Source organism: Sorex araneus, chromosome 1 (genome assembly GCF_027595985.1).
Source record: "Sorex araneus isolate mSorAra2 chromosome 1, mSorAra2.pri, whole genome shotgun sequence".
NCBI lineage: Eukaryota > Metazoa > Chordata > Mammalia > Eulipotyphla > Soricidae > Sorex > Sorex araneus.
The window spans coordinates 301,244,984-301,256,773 of NC_073302.1; the positions used below are offsets into that span (position 1 = coordinate 301,244,984).

General features: G+C 64.4%; 1 protein-coding gene across 1 annotated transcript; it reads right to left on the bottom strand.

The window, feature by feature from the left end:
• Positions 1-104: 104 nt before the first annotated feature.
• EXTL3 (exostosin like glycosyltransferase 3) lies at positions 105-11,642 on the bottom strand. The gene is made up of 5 exons (XM_004614695.2): positions 9,377-11,642; positions 6,492-6,619; positions 5,821-5,965; positions 4,274-4,402; positions 105-1,846 (listed from the first exon to the last, which is right to left on the bottom strand). Exons 1-5 carry the CDS (start codon positions 11,507-11,509, stop codon positions 1,637-1,639), a joined length of 2,745 nt encoding a protein of 914 aa, XP_004614752.1. The 5' UTR covers positions 11,510-11,642; the 3' UTR covers positions 105-1,636.
• Positions 11,643-11,790: the final 148 nt, after the last annotated feature.

The following is an 11,790-nucleotide window of genomic DNA, read 5'->3' on the forward strand; positions in this document are numbered from 1 at the left end:
ACTCCCGCAGAAACTTGGTCCCCTGGGAAAGCGGCCTGAGGGGGGCCTGCCCGCCTGCTCCCTTCTGTGGCCCCTCAGAGGAAACCCACAGGACTCATAGGCCGTCGAGTTAAAGTCTCCATTTATTTCATTTTCTTACAAAACTCCAACGTAAGACCATTGTGCTCGTGATTGGAAGGGGCAGGGGGTGGCCGGGCAGGGCTGCCTGGCCGATGCCAAGGGCCACCAGCCCAGGAGTGGGCGGGCAGCAGGCCACAGCCCGTCACGCCTGCGTGCAGCCAGCAAGCGCGGGGTCTGCAGGGGCTGCAGCAGGTGCGGCCAGCATGGGGAGCCCCCGCTCACGGTCAGCAGCAAAGGGGTCCCGGCCTCTCCCTCCCTGCCCTTCAGGGACACCCAGCAGGCACTGCTTGGGCCAAGGCCCCCATGCCAGGCCCCAGACTGGCACGGGCAGCGCCAAGCTCAGCACAGGAGACGTGAGCCCTGACCTCAGGTCCCGCCCAGGCCCCCCGAAAGGCCATCGGGGCGCTCCAGGACACAGTGACAGACGCAAGTAGCAGCCACGGAGAGAGCGCGGACACCTCACTCCTGGGCCCCCAGGAGAAGGCTACAGCTAAGAAAGAATCGGAGTAGGGAAGGAGGGTGGGGGGTTCCAACTAGACGCTGTGGGGTCCCAGGGACACACGGGGGCCAACAAACAGCCTGTGTCCCAGAGACACTGGAGGACCGTTTGGTACAAGCGGGAAATGCGCCCCGAGATACAGAAGCCCGGAGGCCAGTCTGGGGTGGACGGGACCAGTTTAAGGCATGTGCTTGGCCAGGCCAGGCCCGAGCTCTGTTCACAACTGGGGACCCCCCCCCCACAACTCCACTGGAAGAAAGTGGGGTCCAGAACAAGAGGACACAGGCCAGTCCCTGCCGAGAGGTAGCCCCACCCCCCCACACCGAGGCCCACCCAGGGGCCCAGTGGTCACTTCCAGCACACAGGAACAGGGGCTGGGCCTGCTGTGACCCCGGCCAGCGGGGTGTCCCCACAGCCTGCAGGGCAGCCTGGGGCCCATACGGCCTGTCCGGAAAGGGACACGAAACCCCAGGGGAGCACTGGCTCCAGGTCTCATTCCTCACCGACAAAAGCAGGAAACAGGAGGGGGGGCAGAGCATGGCCTGACGGAACCCTCCAGAACCAGCTCATCCAGGGGCCAGCAGAGGACAGTGGGATGGACAGTGCTGGCCATGGTTGGCCCAGCCCCAGGGCTCGGGGGCTGCCTGTTTCTCAGCTACAGACTGGCCAGGCTCCTCAGGGCAACGTCCGGTCCCATCTCCAGCTTCCGCCCCGCCTCTGCATGTGAGTGTGTGTGCGTGCATGTGCACAGACGTCCGTGAGCCGTGTGCGAGCACACGGGTATAAATAAGCCTCGAACGGCCCAGGCGTGACGCCTCCTTCAGGCCACCATTGCAGCTGTGACCGAGTTTAGGGACCGAGACCCGCTGCTGTGGGCACGTGACTTCGTGCCCCTCGGGTGAACGGGGGCCCGAGGGTCAGCCCACAGGCCGTCGGGGCCGCGCCTCCTCCGGCTCTTCCCGCTCTGGGCCCTGGAGCCTCGCCCCTTCACACGGCCGCGCTCCACCTGCCGTACCCCTAGATGAACTTGAAGCACTTGGTCTTGTCGTGGGGCAGGCGGGTCTTGAAGAGCACCGAGTCCACGCGGAACTGCGTGTAGAGCAGAGGCATGTAGCCATACACCTTGACGAAGAAGTTGATGCACTTGTGGCGCTCGTGGAAGTGCGAGTCGTCGTGGGACAGCGCCTGCGGGCAGCCCGGGCAGCGGAAGGTCCAGCGCGATGTCACCTGAGACAGGAGGGAGAACACGGTGGCAATGAACGTGAGAATGTCCGGGAGGAAACAGAGACCCGTGATGGGCAACGAGAAGAGTTTCTGAGCAGGTGAGATAAAGATGCGTGGAGACAGGGGGGCGGGGGGATAGCACAGCAGGGCATTTGCCTTGCACGCGGCCGACCCGGGTTCAATTCCCAGCACCCCATGTGGTCCCCTGAGCACGGCCAGGAGTGATTCCTGAGTGCAGAGCCAGGAGTAAGCCCTGAGCATCGCCAGGTATGACCCCAAAAAAAGCAAAAAACAAAATAAAAACAAAAACAAAAGATGCGTGGAGACCGAAGAGCGGGGGAGACACTCGGGAACCTGTATGTTCTGGCAGCAGCATGCATGTGAGTGTGTACTGGTGCACATGTGCATGTGTGTTGGTGCATGTACGTGAGCATGCATTTGTGTGCTCATGACTGTGTGTGCACATTGCGTTGTGCATGTGTATCTATATGTGCATATGTAACTGCATGCATGCATGTATATCTGCATGCCATGTATGTGAATAAACTGGTATGCATACATGATAATGCACGTGTGCTGGTGCATGTGTGCTGCTCTAGTGCATATGCTGGTACATGTATGTGTATGCCTGTGCATATGTGTGCGTGTGTGTGCATAAACTGGTACGTGTGCATGTGCATGTGGGTCCATGTGTGCATATGTATGTGTGCATGTGTATATGCACGTGCTGGTACATGTGTGTGCATACGCATGTATGCACATGCAGGTACCTGTTTGCACGTGTGTGCAGGTGCGTGTGTAAGAGTTTTCTCTGGATGGAATTTTCATTTCCCAAAGTCACCGTGTCTTTGAAGCTGTCTTGCTCTGTTTTCTCAGCACATTGCCCCCATCCCTGGGTCTCCAGGGCTGACGCCCACATCAGCGACCCGCGCTCTCTGGGCGGCTGCTCCTTCCCCCTCAGTGCACTCTTGCTCCAGTGCAGGGCATCACTCAGGATGAGCGAACCTGAGCTTGCCCCACGTGCCCAGGCAGACGGGTGAGCGGCTGGTTAGCAGGCGAGGCGTAAGGTGGCGATTCCACTGGATGGGGCAGTGGCAGGAATCCAGGCAGCCCCAAGCTCCGTCCCCAGGAGGCAGAGGCTGGTGCTTCCCCGCAGGCGGGAGGTCCTGGCCATGGTGGGCAGCTGGGGGCCCCACCGTCCCCTCAAAGTCGCTCTGAAGGAGCCCAAGGAGCCCACGTGTTTCTGGAGCCCCCCTTAAAGGCAAGGGGTGGGCGCGCTGACCCCCTCCTCTGAAGGGGTTGGGGTGCCAGTATGAGGGGGGCAAGTCAGCAGGTGAGGAAGCAGCCACACCCCCCGGGTGCTACAACACGGACCATCTCAGGTGCCGTCTTTAAAGCAAACAATGACAAGACTGTCTAAAACATACAAGAGCATGTGGGCCTGACATGAGCACGTGGGAGAATGGCAAGGCCCTCGGCGTGGCCCCAGCACAGAGGAGCTCGGAGGGTGCCCCGGGGGCTGGCTCTGCCCTCCGCCTCTCGCTTCCCGAGGGGAGAAGCCCCCGAGCCCGCCCACGTGCTCTGTGCCCACAGGCAGGTCTCCCAGAGCCAGCCCAGAGGGAAGCGTTGGCTCGGCTGACGAGGCAGGGCCCCACGACAGCCAGGCAGACACGCCGTAATGGAGATGGAAAAGCCCGCGTCTGGAGGGGCGGGGAGCCAGGGTATTATTAGGCACCTAATCACTCGGCTACTTTTAAATTTTCATGGATAAGGGCTCCTCGTCTGCGGGGCTATAAATAGCGCCTGTCTTGGCAGCCGCCCAGTCCCAGCGGTGGCGGGAGGGAACGGCCACGTGATGACCAGAAAGCGGCGCTTCCCCCCACCCACCCCCCCCCGCCACTCCCCTCCCAGCTCCCCGAGAAGTGCTCTCCCTGCTCGCGTCCCTCCACACCAGGGAAGCGGCATCTGCCTGGTTTGGGGCCCTATCTGGCGGTGCTCGGGGCCGACTCCTGGCTCTACAGGCACTCGGATGTCACTCCTGCGGGGCTCGGGGACGCTATGGGGTGTCCAGCATGGAACCCGGCTCAGACGCGTGCAAACCAACGCCTGACCCCTGAACGTTCCCTCGGCTGCCTAGGCCACGTCTGAGCTCCACGTGGAAGGCCACCAGAGGGCGCCGCTCAGCCAGAACCCGGGGCACAGAGCCGTGGGCAGGGCCACCCGGAGCCACTTCTCTGGGGTGAAGCCCTCTGGGGACGGTCAGATCCCGCACACGCAGCCAGTGCCACGGCCATCTGGTACATGACACGTGTGCCTCGGGCCCCAGCCAGGCCCTATGACCACTGATCGGTGCCAGCTGCCCACGGAACCCTCTGGTCCCCTCCCTCCCGCTGGACCGAGGTGGCCCTGAGGCCTGGGCGGGCTGCTCACCTTGATGGGGGGCTTCCGCGTGATGTGGGAGACCAGGAAGTTCATGGCGATGTCTTCGCAGTTGATGTACTCATCCACCATGTCGCGGATGGCCTGTGGCATCACGTACGAATACAAGTAGGCGTAATACTGCAGGGACGGGAGAAGCAGCTGTCAGGGGGCACCCAGGGGCCTTGGCGTGCCCAGCCATGGCCACTGGCCCACTGCAGCCCTAGACCATCCCGCCTCCTCCGGGTCCCCCCTGTCACACCAGAAATGCTCAAAGTTTCGGCGTCTGCACAGAGCCACGCCTCACAGTGCTCAGGGGCTACTCCCAGCCCAGTGCTCAGATTGAGCCTGGGGCCCCTGAGCCCACGCACATACCCCAGCCCCTTGGGCCATCTCCCCAGGCCTCAAAGCCCAGGTTCTCCATGTGCCACTGGGTCAGGCTCGGGGAGAATCAGCCAGAGGGCAGAGGCATGGACAGGGGGTGCACAATGGCTCCACACTGTTTGGGGGCCACTCCCAGCGGTGCTCAGGGCTGACTCCTGGCTCAGTGTTCACAGGTCACTCCAGACGGGTTCAGGGGACTGACCCTATGGGATGCCAGCAATGGACCCCAGATCAGCCAGGTGCAAGCACCCACCCCCAGTTGTGCTCTCGCTCCAGCCCCTGCACATATTTCAGTTGAATTAAGAAAAGGCAGCTGTACAATGAGGGGCCGCTCGGCTGGCCCAGGGTGTCTGAGTAAGAGGAATCGCAGCTCCACGTGAGGCAGCTGACAAGGGACCAGCGTGAAAATGCTGGGGACAAAAGGCTTGAGGAGAGACGGTGAGCCTGGAGGACACAGGGGTGCCCTGGAAATGCTCACGTTCAGGGCCCAGATCTCAGGGCCATGGGGGGAAGGAGATGCAGACATCACCGGGCCGAGGCACAAGGAGTCTGAGAGTCAGAACATACAGGACCAGGGGAGAGCACAGCGGGGAGGGCACCTGCCCTGCACACAGCTGACTCTGGCTCGATCCCAGGACCCCACCAGAAATGAGCCCCGGGCACAGAGCTGGGAGTGAGCCCCAAGAACAGAGGCAGGAGACAGCCCCGAGCACCAGCGAGGAGTCAGCCCTGAGCACAGAGCCAGGAGTCAGCCATGAGCATGGCTGGGTGATCCAAGCTCCCACAGCCCCTGAAAACTGGTGACAGCCACAGAGGCTGCCCCCGAGACCGTCCCATATTTATGGGGACAGTTTTCTGTGGCCACAGAGTCCGGAGTGAGGGAGGGGGGTGGAGTCTGAGGGCGAGAGGGTCCCGGTGTAGACATGGCACCGGAACAGGGACCTGAGGGCTTCCTGAGACTCCCAGTGCAGATCTGGGGGCCCCCACCCTCGGGAACACCCGCCAACTGGCCACGGCAGAGGTGAGGCCGGGGACAGAGGTGCCTCACAGCGGGGACCCGACTGCCCGCGGCAAGGGTGGGAGGGAGGGCCAGGTGTTGTCGAGGACATGCGGGCACTGCGGGCCGCCGGCGGCCCCACCCCCAGCTCCCCCCCGAAAGGAGCTTCTCACGGCACCTTGTGGAAGAAGGCGGCCCCGGTCAGCACCATGGACAGCTCACAGGAGTAGTTGGAGTTGTAGAGCCAGGACTGGTGCGGGAGGTCCCAGGCGTGGTAGCGGCCAGGGAAGCCCACGATGCGATCCCGCGCCTCTCGCCACACCCTGTGGGCAGACACAGCCTGAGCACCGGGGCGCTGCCACCCGCCCGAGCAGGGCCCGACTGGCCTGTGCTCAGAGGCACCCAGACGGTGGGTGGGCGCCTGCAGGCACGCAGAGACCACAGAGACAGAGACGGGCGGGGCTGCGGGCAGGGAAGAGCCCAGCACGCTCCCAGGGGCCTCAGACCCCACGGGGCAGGTGGACCAAGGCCCAGCTCTGCCCACGTCTCGGACCCCTGGGCCCCCTCCGCCCACTCACCGAAGGGCACGGGGGGCCTGAGAAACCGCCCGTGCTCACACAGAAGCCCGAGTTTGAGACACGAGACTGCGCTTCCCGGGGGGGCCCTGCTGAGTCTGACACACGTTTACCTTCTAGGACTGACCCTGACTTACTCAGGGAGGGGCCTGAGGGAGCCCGAGAGACCCTGGCACAGGGGCTCCCGAGCAGCAGGGTTCTGGGTGTGCTCGGCTCCTTCCTCCCCCAGCCCTCATGATCCGCTCACATCCAGGGGGCGGTGCCCAGGCCTCACCGGAACCCGAACATGATCTCGTCGTGGCGGAGGTGGGCGTCGTCGTCGATGGACAGGACGGCCTCCGTCTCAATCTCGGCCCAGGGCAGGAAGCGGTTGTTCAGGCTGTTCTTCTCGGTGCGGACCACCTGTGGCGGAGAGGGGGGCGGGGCGTCAGCGGGCACAGCCACCCCAGGCCAGGGGCGTCCCCACATGTCCTCTGCGGACACAAGCTGGAGGGAGGGGCTGTCACCGTGAGAGCGAGCGCCAATTCTATACCAACAGCAGCAAGTCCACTGGGGTGAGCCAGTCCGGTCAGAGCACCCCCGGGGGTCCAGAACCACACTCAAGGGGTCGAAACAGCAGCCAGGTCACTCCCGAGGACTCCAAAACACAGTTCCAGGACCACCTCTTAGGGCGCAGGGACTGTTCCAGGACCACCCCCCAGGGCGCAGGGACAGTACTGGGACCTCCTCCAGCCACTGGACAGGGGAGGGGACCTCACCCCCGCCTCTGCAGCCATCTCCACGCCCAGGCCCACACCACTACACCAGACTCTCACCTGGAGCACCCGGCGTGGTGCCCAGGGAGGGCAGCCCCGGACAGTGCTCCTCTGCCCCAACATCCCACAGACCTCAGGGCTCGCCAACCCCAAGCCCTCGCATACGGCACAAATCCCACAGTACTTTTAGAAGGACACAGGGTCCCAGCTCTGGGGCTGACTGCAAATCCCCCCGCCTCTGGGGCTGGGAGGAGGCGGTGGGGGGCACCCTGGGGCTCACAAAGCCCCCGTGAGCCAGAGTGGCTGTGCGCCCTGCACAGGGCAGGCAAGAAGGCTGGGAGCGCCCCCTGGGTCACCCCCACTTGGGAAGCGGAGTGAGACTCCCGGCTGCAAACTGTGGGAGGAGCCCAGGGAGCCCAGAGCCTCGGCCTCTCTGGCCAGTCCTGCTGGGCGCTGGAGGATGGCACTGGGCTGCCATGGGAAGGAGCAGTGCTGGTGAGTCTCGGGCAGACCACAGACAGTGACCGGAGAACCCCACCACACACACACACACACACACACACACACACACGCACACACACGCACACGCACACATACAGACACACGCACACATGCACACACACAACCCACCACACACATACACATGCACAGATCATGCACACACACACAACCACCACACACACATACACAGCCATGTACAGACATACCCACAGATACCCACACCCATATAACACACCACACACGCATTCCACCACATACACACACATACACACCACCACACCTACACAGACACTCAGACACACACCCAAACACACCCCCACACACACACACCCTACACACACACACACACACACACACACACACACTTCTCCAAGTTCCTGCTAAGGTCGGAGTCGGGAGAGCGAGTGGTGGGCGCGGCGGGCCAGGCTGCCAGGCTGCCCTCTCTCTCGGTGCATCTGGGCAGCGCTTGCCTGTCCCGGGACAAATGTCTGTGCTTGTTACCGCAGTGACATTCCACCGGCTGTCCCGGAGAAAGGAAGGGAGGTTCACTCAGCAAGGAGCCTGCGAAGGAGCCTCCCAGCAGACGCTTCTCCTAAGTAGCTTCGAGACCAAACGTTCTCAGGAGCCGAGCTGCCTGGCCGTGACTTCCACCTCGGGACGGACGCACTCAGAGAAGATGGATCATTCCTGAGCCCCTTTCTGGATTCCAGACTGAACTTCCTTAGATCCCCTTTAACCCCAAGTCAAAGATCACTGATTTAGCAAACACCACAAGGGGGCCGTGAAACCTCGAGTCTGTGCCATTCCAAAGCTGCACCCAATACTGTCCTGATGCTGAAATATCCCACTCCGAAGCCAGAGAGATGTGATGGCGTTTGGTAAGGCCTTGCACACAGACAACCCCAGTTTAATGCACTTCAAGGCATTACGGCCCCCCCAATACCAGCAGGCAAGATCCCTGAGCACAGAGCCAGGAATAGCCCCTGAGCACCCACGGGTGGGACTCCGCTGAAAGTATACATGACGTGAGATCAGTTTCTCAGACAGTTAGGGGTTGCTTCCGAGCAATTCTCAAAGGCGGGGGGCCACTCCCAGCGGCTTCGGGCCTGGGCATGGGGCCTGGAGAGGTGGCACTGCCGGACCCCGCAGGGACACCGGGGCTATACCTGGTGGTGCTTAGGGGACCCCTTGAGTTACCCCCCCCCCCGGCCCGGAAATTAATGTTTGTAGCCCAACATCCCCCTCCTGGGACATCCTTCCTAAAAACCACTCACCTCAGCATCGGGTTTCTGCGGCCCAGGAGGACCTCCAGATGGCAGCCGGGCCCCAGCCGGTCCTGAGCGGCTTGCTAAGGGCCGGGAGACACCTCAGGGGACAGTTTCACCTTCAGAAGCCCCAACTCCCGGCACCTGCTCCTCAGCGAACACACCCCAGGAAAAGAAACGGCCTTCTCAACGGCCTCCCGTCTGGGGCTGCCAAGAGTCTCACACCAAGCTCTAACCACTGAGCAACATTCCTGGCCCACAAAGCGCTCGAATGTGAGAAAAGTGGAAGACAGTGGGGACTGCCGAGTCTCCATAGGAGGTGACCTCGGGGAGACTCAGAACCAAAACCCCAACCCGCACACACGCTCTCGCTGTAGAAACAGCGTCTGCCCGAGCACAAAGAGAGCAGACGGACCCAGGCCCCGGCGCCGACCTTCCTGAGGGCGACCAGCCCACCACACGGGTCTTCGCTCTTAGCGCTCACTTTCAGTGCTCGGGGCACAGCCTGAAACTACAATGCCCTGCGCGAGGCACCTCCCGTCGCCAGGGCGGACACCCCAGAGCCCAGTGGGTGGCTTCCCCGCCCCCCACCAACACCAACACACCAGCCCCGGGAGCGAGTGGCGGGCAGCCCTTACCATGATGGGCACCCCGATGTCGGGCCACAGCAGGTCCTCGGAGGGCAGCTTGGGCGAGTTCCAGACCACCAGGACCTTGTTGAGGTACGGGAGGCCATTGAGGCGCTCAAGCGAGTTCATGAGCACCTCCTCGCGCTCGTACGTCAGCATCACCACCGTGAACTGCTCCCGTGGCACGTTGCCGCCCAGCGCCGCCTGGAACTCCTTGCCAGAGCCGCCGGCCCCGCCGCCAATGGGCCGGAAGCCCGTGCCGGAGCCCAGGAACTTGGCCTCGGAGGGCAGCACGGGGTCGAAGGGCGTGTGCGGGAAGAGGTGGAAGGGGCCCGGGGCCGCGTTCCAGCTGCGGTAGACGTCGGTGACGGTGAGCGTGAAGTTGCGCAGGTAGCGGGGCGAGGCGTAGGGCGGCTCCGTCTCCACGGGCCCCAGGTCCAGGTCCCCGTTGTCGGCCAGGTTGGGGTCCGTGCCCGCCGCCTTGCCCGAGCGGTGGGGGATCTCGGCGGCCGCTTCCTCTCGGATGGGCGCGGCCGGGATCTGGATGCGGGTGCGCACGGCGGCCAGCAGCGTGCTGAAGAGGCTGTCGGCCGTGGAGAAGTAGGTCTCCCAGAGGAAGCGGCCCTGCCGCCGCATGGCCAGCAGGTCACCGTCCGAGACGCTGCGCAGCAGGAAGTGGACCTCGGCCACGCGGGGCTTGGGCAGCAGCAGGGCGGCCTCGTTCCACTGTAGCACGTCCTGGAAGGGCAGCTGCACCTGCTCGCCCAGCACCACGGGCACGGCGCCCGCCTCCAGCGCCTCGAAGAGCCGCGTGGCGCCGCCGGCCGAGACCAGCAGGCGCGGGTCGCCGGGCGCGATGATGAGGGCGAAGGTGGACAGCCGCAGCAGCTCCAGGCGGTCCTCTCGCGCCCCGCACAGCGCCCACTCGGTGGGCAGGCTGGGCCGCGGCGGGTTCCGGCAGGTGAAGTCCACGAGCACGGGGTCCAGCCGGCTGTCCTGCACGGCCTTGAGCGTGGCGATGATGCGGTCGTCGTAGTCGGCGGGCGGGCCGCCCTCCACCTCCTCCTCGAAGGAGCGGGCCTCCTGCAGGCTGGAGCGCAGAGATTCCAGCTTCTCGCCCTGGAAGCTGAACAGGTACTTGCGCTTCACGGGCACCTGCGGGGGGATCTCCAGGAAGTTGGGCTCGGCCATGGCGTGCACCAGCGGCGAGAGCACCAGGTCGAAGCCCGGCCGGAACTGGGCGGCGTAGAAGGTGGACTGGGCCACCATGGCCCGCCCGGTGCTGACGTTGTACAGCAGGTTCTGGGTGTGGGAGCGCCGCGCCAGGCTGACCAGGACGTGGTTTCGGCCGTCCGAGCGCCAGTGGGGCAGCGCCTGCAGGCGCCGCTCCAGCTGGGCCGGCCGCAGCTCGGGGGGCTCCCGCAGCTCCCCGACCAGCACCACGTAGAGGCAGGCGATGTCGGCGTTCTCCGTGACGTACACGCTGGCCCGAGCCGCGGCCTGGAAGGCCTGCTTGACCAAGGGGTCCAGGGCGCCGCCCCAGCCGGCCTGGTCGCTGTCGTAGACATAGACAGGGAAGCCCGAGGTGAGCGGGCAGCGCGCGTAGTCGAAGCAGTTGTGCAGCCGGCAGGCGCGGGCGGCCCGGGGCGGCGGCAGGCCCCCGTCATCCCGCTCGGGCAGCAGGCGGATGGGCAGCGAGAGCTTGGGCTGGTTCTGCGCCACCAGCTCCTTGTAGGAGTGCTCCGTCTGGCTGATGACGTTCTTCAGCTGCAGCAGGTCCTGCTTGGCGTTCTCGATGCTCTTCTTGCAGGCCTCGATCTTGAGGTTGAGCCGCGCGATCTCGCTGTTGAGCTCCTGCCGCTTGGCCTCCAGCTGCAGCAGCTCCTCGCTCACCGACTCGCGGATGCGGCACAGGTCCAGCACGTGCTTCACCTCGCACAGCTCGCCGCCCGCCCTCGGCCCAAAGATGCGCTTGCCCGCCTCGTCGGCCTCGTCCAGCGTGGTGAGGTAGTAGTGGGCGATGAGCGGGAAGCACACGAGCAGCACGAAGAGTGCAAAGCTCAGCCACGTGAGGCGGCTGCGCGTGGAGCACCACAGCATCCACGTGTGGCCCCCGCCGCCCCCGGCCCCGTTCCGCAACATGGTCGGGGCCGTCGCGCGCTCCTTGGCGGGCTCACGTGGGGCCGCCCGCCATCACCGGCACGTGCCGGGGGACCCCGGGCAGGCACTCCTCACGCGCACACGGCACAGGGCAAGGCGGGGCGGTCATGGTGCCCGGCTGGCGTGGGCATGGTCCCCGAGCCCGTCCCTGCAGCGCCGAGGCCCCGGCCGCCGACCACAGCTCATGTCCTTCCTCTTGAGCTGGGGGTATGGGGGACCGCCAGGTGGAGAGACACCCGAAAGGCGGGCCCTGAGGGGGACAC